We start from the raw sequence: 12097 nt of genomic DNA, 5'->3' as shown, positions 1-12097 counted from the left end.
GGCCAGGTACAACGGGAGAGTGTACAAGTGTTAAGCGATGGAGTGGGAGTGAGCTCAGACTCGTCTCCAAAGCTAAAATTGAATGTACCCTTCAGGTGTTGCTGCGATTTCTATTTGAAAAAGCCAGACTTAAGGACTTCTAGCTCAGCCAGAAGCCTGGGGGGGTGGGGAGCGTGGGGGTGGATGGCACAAGAGGCAGAGAAACTAGCTTTTTAAGCCAATAAATGCCCTTTGCACTCAGAAGGTTCTCTGTAAACCAATCCCAACCTGATCCCAGGGACTTGTCCATGGCCTACAAGAAAATACTTTATTCCTACAATCCACTGTGTGCACTCCTACTCGCCCGAGGGCCTTAAGTCTTCGGCGGAAGGGAAAAATACTTGGGAAACATAAAGCGCAGCATTCGACCGGCTTCATCCACTCGCAGCACGCGGGCTGAGAAGGGCTGAAAAGGGCGCTGAGGGGCTGAGACGGGCTGAGAAAGGCGCTGAAGGGCTGACTAGGGCTCCGGGACTGAGGGGCGGGCCCCTCGCCCTGCCTAGACCGCTGGGCCCCAGACGCCGTGCACCAACTCCAGCCGCTCTCGCGATGCATTACAGTTGTGGCGGGAAGTGGCTCCGGCGCCAGCGCAGAGCGAAAGGCCTTACGGGACGGAAAGGCGGATGCCCCGCCGGCCTTCACGCCCCTCCTTCCAACTGCCCCTTAGAGGCAGGGAGCCTCCCCGCCAGGCTTCGCCCTCCGCTCCCCTCAGTTTTAAAAGAAGAGCGGGGGCGGGTCCCTGGGTGAGTCATCTCTTCTCGTGGCCCCGGGCTCGCCGCTGCGCTCGCGGCCGGAGGCCCCCGTGTGCTGGGAGCCATGCTGAGGAGCTGCGCCGCGCGACCGCGCACGCTCAGCGCCCTGCGAGCCGCGCGGGGAGGCGCGCCCCGGCCGGCGAGGGACCCGGGACCCGCGCGGGTGAGTCCCGGCGCCGGGCGGCCGGAGGGGGCGGAGGGCGAGGCCATTCCGTCCCGAACAGGCGTGAGAGAGCGAATGTGTTCAGCTGTTTATCCATTTCCACAGCCAACTGACCTCAGAATAAAAGGCATCAATGTTAAACAGAGTCACCGAGTCTTTTAAGTCTTGAGATTCAAACCATAAGCGACTGGACAGGAGGGTGACTCCGTTTTGAAGCAGTGTGCAGGATGCTTGAACCAGGCCAGCAGGCCAAGGAGTGCCTCTACTGATATTAAAGGTTGTGACTTAAACAAGGTCACGTAGAAAACATGCAGTAGAGTTGGGATCTGAACCTGACCAGTCTGGCGCACAACCATTACTTAATACCATCGGGAGAAGGGTATACCCTCTTCCAAGCATTCAAACCGAGTTCTCTGCTCATCAGCTAATCTCGCCCTCTGCAAACCAGTTTCCCCACCTTTAAAGGTTGTTACAACATTTAACTGAGATTACGCAAGTGTTTAACAGCAGAGTATTAAATAAACATTGCCTGTTCTTACATCCCTACGTTGTGATTCGTTGATGTATTCAATTAATGTTAATTAAGCACGAACAACGTGGCAGACATTGGTTACTAACAGTATAAATATAAATAAGAAGGGGACGGGGGGGGGTGGGAAGGGACAGACTGGGATTTCAAAATGTGGAATAGATAAACAAGATTGTACTGTGTAGCTCAGGGAAATATTAACAGGATCGTGTGGTGGCTCACAGCCAAAGAGAATGTGACAATGAATATATCTATGTTCATGTATGACTGAAAATTGTGCTCTACACTGGAATTTGACACAACACTGTAAAATGACTATAACTCAATTTAAAAATGTTTTTAAAAAAAGATGAATAAGAAACAACCCTTTCTCTCAAGGAGCTCACAGTCTAGTTTGGGAAAAAGGAATGAAAGTGCAAAATTTAAAAATAATGTGTACAAAGGGAACATAGAGGAGGGAACAGCTCTGTCTTGAGCAAGAACTAGAAGCTACTGTAGCTTACTTTTAAAGAATAATGAGTGCAGGTTGGTTATTAATCCTGTACCAGCTTGTACTTTGGAAAAGATAACATCTTGTGCTAATCTCACAGCAAAGATAAATCTGTTTCTTTAATTATATGTTGGTGTCTTATAATATGTGTTGAGAACATTTAATAGTATTTAATGGCTTTATAACAGTAGTATTTATAGGCTTTATAAATCATGCTTCATTCAGCTCAGTGACTTAATCTTAAAAGGAGTCTCATAAAGTTGTAGCTTAACAAGTCCCACTTGAAAAACACACAAACCAAAGATCAAGCAAGACCTTTTCTCTATTCAGGGCAACAAAAGATAATGATTATCCCTAACATTTCTGCCTCGTGCACCAAGTCCAGGTGCCTTTAGTTCAAGTATGTCTTAGTTCTCATCTCCTTGGACTGAAAGTTTCATGATTTTTATTTCTCATAACATCATATTTTCATCCGTGGTCCTAAACTCAACATGCCCCAAACTAAAATTAACAGTCCCACTCCTACTTTCTTCCTCTTGACATGCACATGGTCACTAATAAAAACCTCCTCTTTCTTTTCCTTCTATCCACTCATCTTCACAATTCAGGAATCATCCAAGACTCTTCTACTTTCTCTTCCCCCACAATCAGTCACTGTTCACATCCCTTGGTCCCAGTATCCTAAATATGTCTTAAATCTTTGTTTTCATTCCTCTCTACCAAGTTCAGCTTCTGACCATATCTCCTGGACTTCTGCAACAGTCCTTTAACTGGTTTCCCTACCATTGCTTCTCACCTTGCAATTCATCCCTAACATCAGAGGGAGCTGTCTAAAACCTAAGTTCATGTTACTGCTTTGCTGAAAACTCCTTTTGGCTCCTCACAATGGAAAAATATTTTTGTCACTCAAGTATCACCTTTATGATTCTTTAAAGACATCCTTTCTTTAATTAACTAATTAATTAAATTCTTTATCCTAAGCAATAATATTTATGAAATCACAAGTGTGATGTGCTATTTATGTCCTTTTATAATATGCATTTAAAAATACGTGTATCATTGTCCTTGTGCCAACTTAAATCATCTTTCCTTTTGGCCTTTGGGAACATTGACCCAGAAAATGAAATCTAAGCCTGCGTTAAAGCCAAAGGGCCTTTGTGGTGTCACCCTCTTCTACTTTGCCATCTCCATCTTGCTGCTGTTCTTTTTGCACCTTACATCCACGAAGACCAAAATCCTAGCAGTTCCCCAACATGTCATACGGTCGTTTCGTCTCTCTGTCCCTTTGCTTGGAGCAGTCCTCCTGTTCTTTCCCTAGTAAAGATTTTATCCTCTAGAAATCACTCAATCAGTCCTCACTTTTTGAAGTTTTTCCTGAAAGTCACTCCTTCTGTGTCTGTATCTACTTCTATTGTAGCATTTTTTTCCCCACTGTTCAAAATCATCTTTATTCAGTTGTTTAACCTTTCTCCCCCATCTCCAAGAATACTAGCTCCAAGAAAGCTGTATCTTCTCTTGGCTTTGCAGGGCCCGGCACATGGAAGATGCTACATTAGAATTTGCTTCGGGAATTAGTTAGTCTCTTTCTATGTGGCAGTACCTTACCCTGCTTCCGCTGAAAGGCTAACAAAGAGAGAGGAAGGAGTACATAGAGTACTGTTGAGTGTGTCCCGTTTCAGATGGCCTTTAGGGATCTGATGTCCCTTCCTTGGCTCAGGCACAAAAGACTTCTGTTTGGCTGGGGAAGAGGGAGTGGGCCCGGGAAATTGCATCCACTGGGCCTCGGAGCCTGGGGTGCCAGCCCCTTCCTCCCACAGCCAGCCCCTTTCGGTCAATCAGCCTGTGCACAGACACAGGAGGAGAGGGCTTTAAGTGAGCGTATGACTTCCCCAAGCTGAAGACCTCTTCACGGGGCTCCCCTTGGCTTCAGGAACCTCCAGGAGGGAGGGTGGGTTGGCTTGGGAGGCAGCTGGGGTCACAGTCTCTCTGCAGGGTGGCAGGGTGCCCGTGGCCTAGGCAAGGCCCCCATCACCTGTGGGTGCCTCCTGAGTCAGATGAGGCTGGTTTCCCCCACAGAACAAGATGTAGGTCTTCATTGGAGGGATGACAGGTCCTAGGTTGGGACTCGGAGCTCGGGGTGGTGCTGGGGGCGCTGCTGGGGAGAGCTGTTTCCCATGAGCACAGTCGATAACGAAAGTTAGGTGAGCTTTGGGGATGGTCTTCTGATGGCAAGCTGGCTTTCCATCTGAGCTGGTCTCCAGGTCTGTCTTAAGGCCCTTGACTTTGGGGCTGGCTCTCAGGTCCCAGGGGTCTTCTGAGGGGGCCGTTACTGCTGCCATAGGGCCTCGCTTAGCGCTAGCAGAAGGAGCAGTTTTCAGCAGCCTCTTCCAGGATGCAGCTCCCCACCCAAGGACCAGACCTTTTATATTTACTGGATCCTGATCTGCTGAGTGAATTCCACCAGGAGCCACAGGAACTGGCCTGGGGCAGTTGAGGGATTGTTTTGATCCACTGAGGTTATGTCAGTAGGATTGCTGTCTGGTCCCTGGGAGGTAGGCCTTCTACCAAACAGACACTATTTCTTCCAACTCCAGCTGCTTCCTCGCTTAGGACAAGCCTTGGAACCTTCTCACCGAGGCCTCAGTTTCCCAAAACTCAGTCATTGGCTGCCTCCTCAGTTTTTAGTTGTTTTATTTTGCTTTTTCCTGCCTAAGAACTACGTGGAACACTACCTACTAAGTATGTCTCAGCCTGTTTAAGTAGCGATAGACTGGGGAATTAAGCCACAAATATTTGTTTCTCACAGTTCTGGATGCTGGAAGTCCAAGGTCCAGGTGCCTGCAGATTCTAGTGTTTGGTGAGGATCTGCTTGCTGGATCATGGATGGCTGTCTTCACTGTGTCTTCACCTGGCAGAAAGCCTGCAGCATTTTTCACACTCAAGGCTGGAAGCACTTGAGGGTAGGGCCTAAGTCTTCTCTCTCTCTTGCCTGGAACAGAACCATGGCATATAGTAGGGCTCAGAAAAGTTTGTTGCATTTAGCCGAATCCCCTAGACGTTCAGAATTTAAAATCAGGTAGGAGAGCCCACAGTTAAGGGAGTCATTCCAATTCCTAAAAGTCTGGTCCATAAAAGGATGCTAGAACTGATCAAACCTCGAGTTGCCTATTTAGGATAAGACCTATGGATGAAGTGCGCCCAAATCCACAACTCCAGAGTCTACACGTCCTGTTCCACCTCTCAAACTGACGTGTATTGGTCAGTACATATTAATTTGTGACTAATTGTGTCTTTTTGTTAGCTTACTTCCAAAATTCATGTGTTTTTAAAACTACATGATTGGGACTGGATTCTAAGGAAATAATCCAATAATAGAGAAAAGGCTATATTCATAATGTTCCAATGATCCTTTTCATTTAAAGCAGCAAAAACCTGGAAACAATTTACAGTACAATTTAAATGGTTAAGTAAATTATAGCGTATCATTTTAAAGGACTATTTTTCTGTTGAAAATGGTGATAACTGAGATTAAGGACATGAGAAAGTGAATACTAAATAACTAAGTGGTGAAGCAGAAGGAAAAATTCTGTACTGAGATTACAAGTTTATTAAGAAGAACTACATATAAAGATACTTGGAGGAAATACATCTAAATTTTACCATTGGTTATAGTAAGATGGAGAGATAATAAGTGGGTTTTAATTTTTTTTTTCTTTTCTTTCCTTCCCAAATTTTCTGAGCTGGGTTCTGAGGGTACGAGCCAGTCAAAAACATAAGAAAAAACAAAGTACAAATACTGGGCTAGGGACTAGAGTGGTCTTGACCCTACTGACATTTTCCCTCATGAAGTCAAGACTTCCTTTTGTTCAGCCAGGAAGTTTAGTTCCACAGAGTTCTTGAGACAGGCTCCCTGAATTCTTATCATCAGGCCAGGATCAGAGCCAACCCAGGTGTCAGCAGAAGGCTGGTTGGCTGGTTCTTCCATCACAGTAAATGTACCTCCCTCTCCCCTGGGGTGCAGTCCAAGTGCTGTAGGTACATTGAATCTAAATGAATTGATAAGGGTCCCTGGAAGGAGAATGCCTTAGAGTTGATAGCTTCTGTGATACTAATGTTCCAAGATTTCTGCAGAAGTAAAAATGGTGGAAGCCATAGTTACTATGACACGAAGCACTTGTCCCCTCCCACCTCCTCCTCCTCTTTCTTTGTATTCTCTTTCTGGGCATTTGGCTCTGACACCCACTCTATTGCACAATTCAGAAACCTGGGATTGGCTCTTGTATGCTTCCTTATCCAAATAGTGACCACGTTCTGCTTCATGCGCTTGTAATTTTTCACCTGGGTTACTCCAATAGCCTCCAAACAGAGCCCTCTCATTCCAGTCTTGGTTACTCCCACTATCTTTCATATTATGGCTAGATCTGATCTTGTCACTCTCCCGTTTGAAGTCCCTCTGAGAGCACTGCAGATGTGATTCAAACCAGGGAACTTAGTGTGGAAGCTTCTCACAGGCAGGTCCTTGCCTACATCCCTGCAACCATCTGCTCCTCCCTTTGCACTGCAACAATGCCAAGCTTCTTTGAGGCCTAAGTTTCATCATTTGTAAAATGTGGATAATAATTAGTACCTACTTAATATGGTTGTTGTAAGGCCCCTTAAAACTGTTTCATGCCTCCTTGTTTTTGCACATGGGGCTCCTTTGCCTGCAGTGCTCTTTCCAGCTGGTTAATTTCTGCATGTCTAATCAAGACTCAAGTCAATGAACATCTCCCCCGCCCGCGAACACCAACTCTATGATGAATACCTCTCCCCTGTGTTCTGGCTTCCTGTGTGTACCCTACTTGTAGCACTTTCTACCTGGAGGAAAATGTCTGTCCTTCATCTCTCTTTATCACCAGTGCCTGGCTCACCTGTGCTTGATTCAGTTTTGAAAAAAAGAAGGGGGTCTGCAGACCTGGGCTTAATGCTGACTCTGCCAATAGCTACTTGGATGACATTGAGTAAATCATTCACCCTCTCTCAGTCTCCCATTTCTGCCAAGGAGGGTAGACCAGGTGATCCTGAAAATTTGCTTCTACTTCAAAATGACAAGCTTTTGGGAAGAGGAAAAGCTGCAAGATAGTCTTAGAAAATAGAAGAATGTGTTGTACCTCCCATTACTCTCCCTTTTCTCCTCTCTGTCTTTTAGAGGTCATTTTCTACTGAGAAAGTCATTCATAAAGACCATTCTCTTCCCAACCCCAGCTGGAGCAAGGATTTAAGACTCCTCTTTGACCAGTTCATGAAGAAATGTGAAGACGGCTCCTGGAAACATTTGCCTTCATCTGAATGTAAAGTTCCTCAAAGGATTCACAGCTTCAAGACCTATTTTCTCGGTAGGAACAGCTACTCTTCCATAAAGACTATTTAAATATCAAATATAAAACCAAGAACAGATTAAAGCATTAGTTACCACTTAAGAAAGGGAGGATAGGTTTGCTGTATTCTCCAGTTTTATAGGCCAGAAATTGCAATAAATTTTGCAGATTGTGGGAGAGCATAAAGTCTACTGCCAATAATAAGACTGCCTCCACCATGGCATCCTCATCACCATTAGCAGAAGTAAAGAAAGGGCCCCAGAATGCCACCCCTCTCCCACATTCTCATCACCTTTCTGTCTTGAGGCTGTCATCACTAACCTCCTGTTACCATTTATATATGGCTGTCACCCTTAAGAAGCTTAGAACACTCAGGTCACCCCCTCATCTCCCAGACTGTAAACTCCCAAAGCAAACCACCCCACCTGTAACATACATATTGCACTTCCTGACCTGTGGGGGTGTGTGCTTTTTAATTAATAGACTTTTTTTTTTTCAGTAGTTTCAGGTTTATAAAAAAAAAAAGTAGAAAGTACGAAGTCCCCGTATACCCCTTAATCCTCTCCACCAGCTTTCCATATTATTAACAGCTTGCAATAGTAAAGTACATTTTTTATCAGTGATGAGACAGTATTGATACATTAAAGCCCTTAATTTACTTTAGGGTTCACTCTTTGTGTTGTACTTTGTGGGTTTTGACAAATGTTTAATGACATGTGTCATTACAGTATCATACTGAATATTTCCACCGCCTTCAGATCTGCCTGTGCTCCACCCATTCATCTCCCTCCTCCACCCTGAACCCTTGGCAACCACTCATCTTTTTACTCCGTAGGTTTGGCTTTCCTGAAATACGTATAGTATGTATCCTTTCAGATTGTTTTCTTTCACTTAATAATATGCATTTATTACGGTACATTTATTTTTTCCCTAGCACTTATCACCATCTGACATGGTTTGTGTTTATTTATTGGTTTGTCTCTCACCACTAAAGTGTTTGCTTCATGAGGACAGAGATTTTTTAATGTTTTATTCCCGACTGTATCTTCAGTGTGTAGAACAGTACCTGATACATAGTAAGTGCCTTATACATATTTGTAAGAAGAGAGGGAAGAAGGAAGGCAGGAAACACATGAGGGGGCCTGTTTAAGGTACTCAACTTGTTTTTTTTTTTACCTAAAATCTCTGACCTCCTGTTGAGCATTGCATTCCTGAAATAGGCCTGAATACACAGATAGGGTCCCTGACTTCATGAAGCTGTTACAGTTATTTCCTAATTTACTCATTACCTTTTACTCATCTAACCACATCTTTAGGTAGTAGTTTGGGTATTGTGATGGTTTTTTAAAAAATGACCTCAAGTGGGCCATTAACGTTGCCTGACAATCATTTTTCATTTTTCCCTCTTCCACTCACTCTCCTGCCCTCCTAAATGACTATTTCCTACCTACTTTTTCTCAAGCCTCACTCTCAGCTGATCTTACCTCCTGTTTCACTAAGAGAAAATAAAAGCAATCAGAAGAGAGCTGCCAAGTTCCCCCCCCCCCCGCCCCCGTCTCATTTACCCTCTTCCCTGCATCTGTGTCTGATACTCTGCTTTTCCCATGTGAACTGACCATACTCCTGCAGAGGCCAAGCCTTCTTTTTGTGCGCTGCGTTACATCCCTTTGGTCTCCTTAAGGACATCCCTCTCTGCTAGATTTTTCTCTAGCTACAACAGGCCACAACTGCCTTTCTCTCTTCCTGGTCTCTCTTCAGCCCTCTCCAGTCAAACCCCCACTCTCACCACTCCATCAGAACTACTTTCACTGGTGACCTTCATATTGTTAACCAATGACTTTGCTCAGCTTTTGGCACAGCTAATGACAACTTTCTCCTTGAACTTGGCTTCCAGGACACCACATTCTTGTATTTCATTGGTGCCTCCTTTATAGTTTCTCTTGCTGGTTCCTCCTTATCTTCACATTCTTAATGTTAGGGTGCCCCATGGCTCAGTCCTTAGTACTTACTCCTTCTCTGTACTCTGTTGGTAATTTCATTCAGCCTCATGGCTTTAGAGGCCACCCAAAAGCTGACAACGTCCTATTTTTTTCCTTTATTATGTAAGTTACATATGTACAATATAGTGGTTCACAATTTTTAAAGGTTATACTTCATTTATAGTTATTATAACGTATTGGCTATATTCCTCATGTTGTACAATATATCGTTGTAGCTTATTTTGTACCTAATAGTTTGTACCTCTTAATCCCCTGCCCCTATGTTGCCCCTTCCCCCTTCCCTCTGCCCACTGGTAACCACTAATTTATTCTCTGTATCTGAGTCTATTTCTTTTTTTGTTATGTTCACTAGTTGTATTTTTTAGATTCTACATGTAAGTGATATCATACAGTATTTGTCTTTCTCTGTCTGACTTATTTCACTTAGCATAATGCCCTCTAAGTCCATCCACATTGCTACAAATGGCAAAATTCCATTTTTATGGCTGAGTAGTAATCCACTATATATATATGTATATATACTTATTTTTATATATATTCCATTATATATATGGCAATTGTAGATAATGCTGCTATGACCATTGGGGTACATGTATCTTTTCAAAGTAGTGTTTTTGGTTTTTTCAGATATATATCCAGTAGTAGGATTGGTGGGTCATATGGTAGTTATATTTTTAATTTTTTTATAAACTTCCATACTGTTTTCCACAGTGGCTGCACCAACTTACATTCCACGAGCAGTGTACAAGGGTTTCCTTTCTCCACAGCCTAACCAACATTTGTTATTTGTTCTTTTTGATGACAGCCATTCTGACAGGTGTGAGGTGGTATCTCATTGTGGTTTTGATTTGCATTTCTCTGATGATTAGCTATGTTGAGCATCTTTTCATGTGCCTATTGGCCATCTGCATTTCCTCTTTGGAAAAATGTCAGTTCAGTTCATCTGCCCATTTTTCAGTCTGTTGGTGTTTTGTTTTGTCTTGTTTTTGATATTGAGTTGTATGAACTATTTATATATTTTGGATTTAACCCCTTATCAGTCATATTACTTGCAAATACTTTCTCCAGTTTAATAGGTTGTCTTTTTGTTTTGTTGTTGGTTTCCTTTGCTGTGCAAAAGCTTTTAAGTTTAATTAGGCCCCATTTGTTTACTTTTGCTTTTAGTTCCTTTGCTTTAGGAGATGAATCCAAAAAATACTGCTACAATTTATGTCAAAGAGTGTTCTACCTATGTTTTCTTCTGGGAGTATTTATGTTATCCAGTCTTACACTTAGGTATTTAATCCATTTTGAGTTTATTTTTATATGTGGTGTTAGAGGACATTCTAATTGCATTCTTTTACAGGTAGCTATCCAATTTTCCCAGCACCACTTACTGAAGAGACTATCTTTTTTCCATTGTATAGTCTTGTCTCGTTTGTTGCAGATCAATTGACTGTAAGTGGGTGTTTATTTCTAGGCTCTCTATTCTGTTCCATTGACCTATGTGTCTTATTATTGTGCCAGTACCATACTGTTTTGATTACGGTAGCTTTGTAGTATAGTCTGAAGTCAGGGGGTGTGATTCTTCCAGCTCTGTTCTTCTTTCTCAAGATTGTTTTGGCTATTCGGGGTCTTTGGTGTTTTCTACACACATTTTAAAATTAGTTCTTCTACTTCTGTGAAAAATGCTATTGGTATTTTGATAGGGATTACACTGAATCTGTAGATTGCCTTGGGTAGTATGGTCATTTTAACAACAGTAATTCTTCCAATCCAAGAACACAGTATATCTTTCCACCTGTTTGTGTTATCTTCAATTTCTTTCAGCAGTAACAACTTCCTAATTTAATGATTTAGTGAATTGGTTCACATTCTGGTTCCACAATTTAAAGCTGTGTGACCTTGGGCAAGTTACTTTACCTTTCCTTGCCTCAGTTTCCTCCTGGTAGATACTTCAATATTTGCTGAAGAAATAAATGAAACAAAAATAAAACTACTGTACTGTTGCATTGTTCATTTTCTTTAAATCGCAATTAAACCATGCTTATTCTAAGAAGGGTTTCTATCTATACCTTATTATTTTATTCAGTATACCCTTACCATTTATGTACTGTATTTTCTGACTCCCATGTGTAAGTACTTTGTTTTGATTTCATTTATTTTACTATGTCCCCAGGTAGACTAATTCCACAGGAGCAAAAGATTAACTACATTCTGTTTCTTTGGCACCCTTCAATTCCCTTCAGTTTGCACCTGGTTGACATTTTAATCAGTCATCCACTGACCTGCGATTTTAGCAGGGCACACATGTTTAGCTCTGTCATGGCATTTTCCTCATGCGTGTTTCTCACGTGCCCATTCACTTCATTTGCCTGCAGACTCAAAGCCTGTGAAAGAAGACCAGCTGTCACAGGCCCGGCCCTTCACCAGAAGCTATGAGGTTGGCCAAGGCTTTGAATATGCGATGTTCTATAATGAAGATGAGAAAAGGACGGTTTGCTTGTTTCAAGGAGGTCCTTATCTAGAAGGACCACCTGGGTAAGAATGATAGCCTAGAAATGTGGATCTAAGAGATTGTCATCTCGCAGCACCCCCATGTGTCCACAGTACAATGAAGGCATTAAAGTAGTAATGCAGATACATACTTATGGACGTGGATAGATGTTTACCATAAATTATTAAATGACAAAAGCATAGGACATAGAGCAACAGACTATACTCTGAGAGTATTACTAACATGTTAAGTGTAGCTTGTCACTCGATGGTGGGATTGTAGCCCTTATAA

At 42.8% G+C, this 12097-nt stretch overlaps 1 protein-coding gene and 1 pseudogene across 2 annotated transcripts in view; one reads left to right on the top strand and one right to left on the bottom strand.

The window, feature by feature from the left end:
* Positions 1 to 612: 612 nt before the first annotated feature.
* THEM4 (thioesterase superfamily member 4) overlaps positions 613 to 12097 on the top strand; it is a 28561-nt gene continuing 17076 nt past the window's right edge. The window contains exons 1-4 of one of the 2 annotated variants that reach the window (XM_074349441.1): positions 613 to 954; positions 4780 to 4933; positions 7162 to 7348; positions 11691 to 11850. In XM_074349441.1, coding sequence (XP_074205542.1) covers positions 4853 to 4933; positions 7162 to 7348; positions 11691 to 11850 — 428 coding nt within the window. In that variant the 5' untranslated portion in view covers positions 613 to 954; positions 4780 to 4852. The remainder of the gene's footprint in view (positions 955 to 4779; positions 4934 to 7161; positions 7349 to 11690; positions 11851 to 12097) is intronic. The other variant, XM_074349440.1, reaches the window with a different exon arrangement.
* Positions 3506 to 4761, bottom strand: LOC105071784 (steroid receptor-associated and regulated protein pseudogene; annotated as a pseudogene).

This window comes from Camelus bactrianus, chromosome 21, assembly GCF_048773025.1.
Source record: "Camelus bactrianus isolate YW-2024 breed Bactrian camel chromosome 21, ASM4877302v1, whole genome shotgun sequence".
Lineage (NCBI taxonomy): Eukaryota > Metazoa > Chordata > Mammalia > Artiodactyla > Camelidae > Camelus > Camelus bactrianus.
Note: the sequence above shows the minus strand (reverse complement) of the source record. Positions and strands in the feature narration are given on the sequence as shown.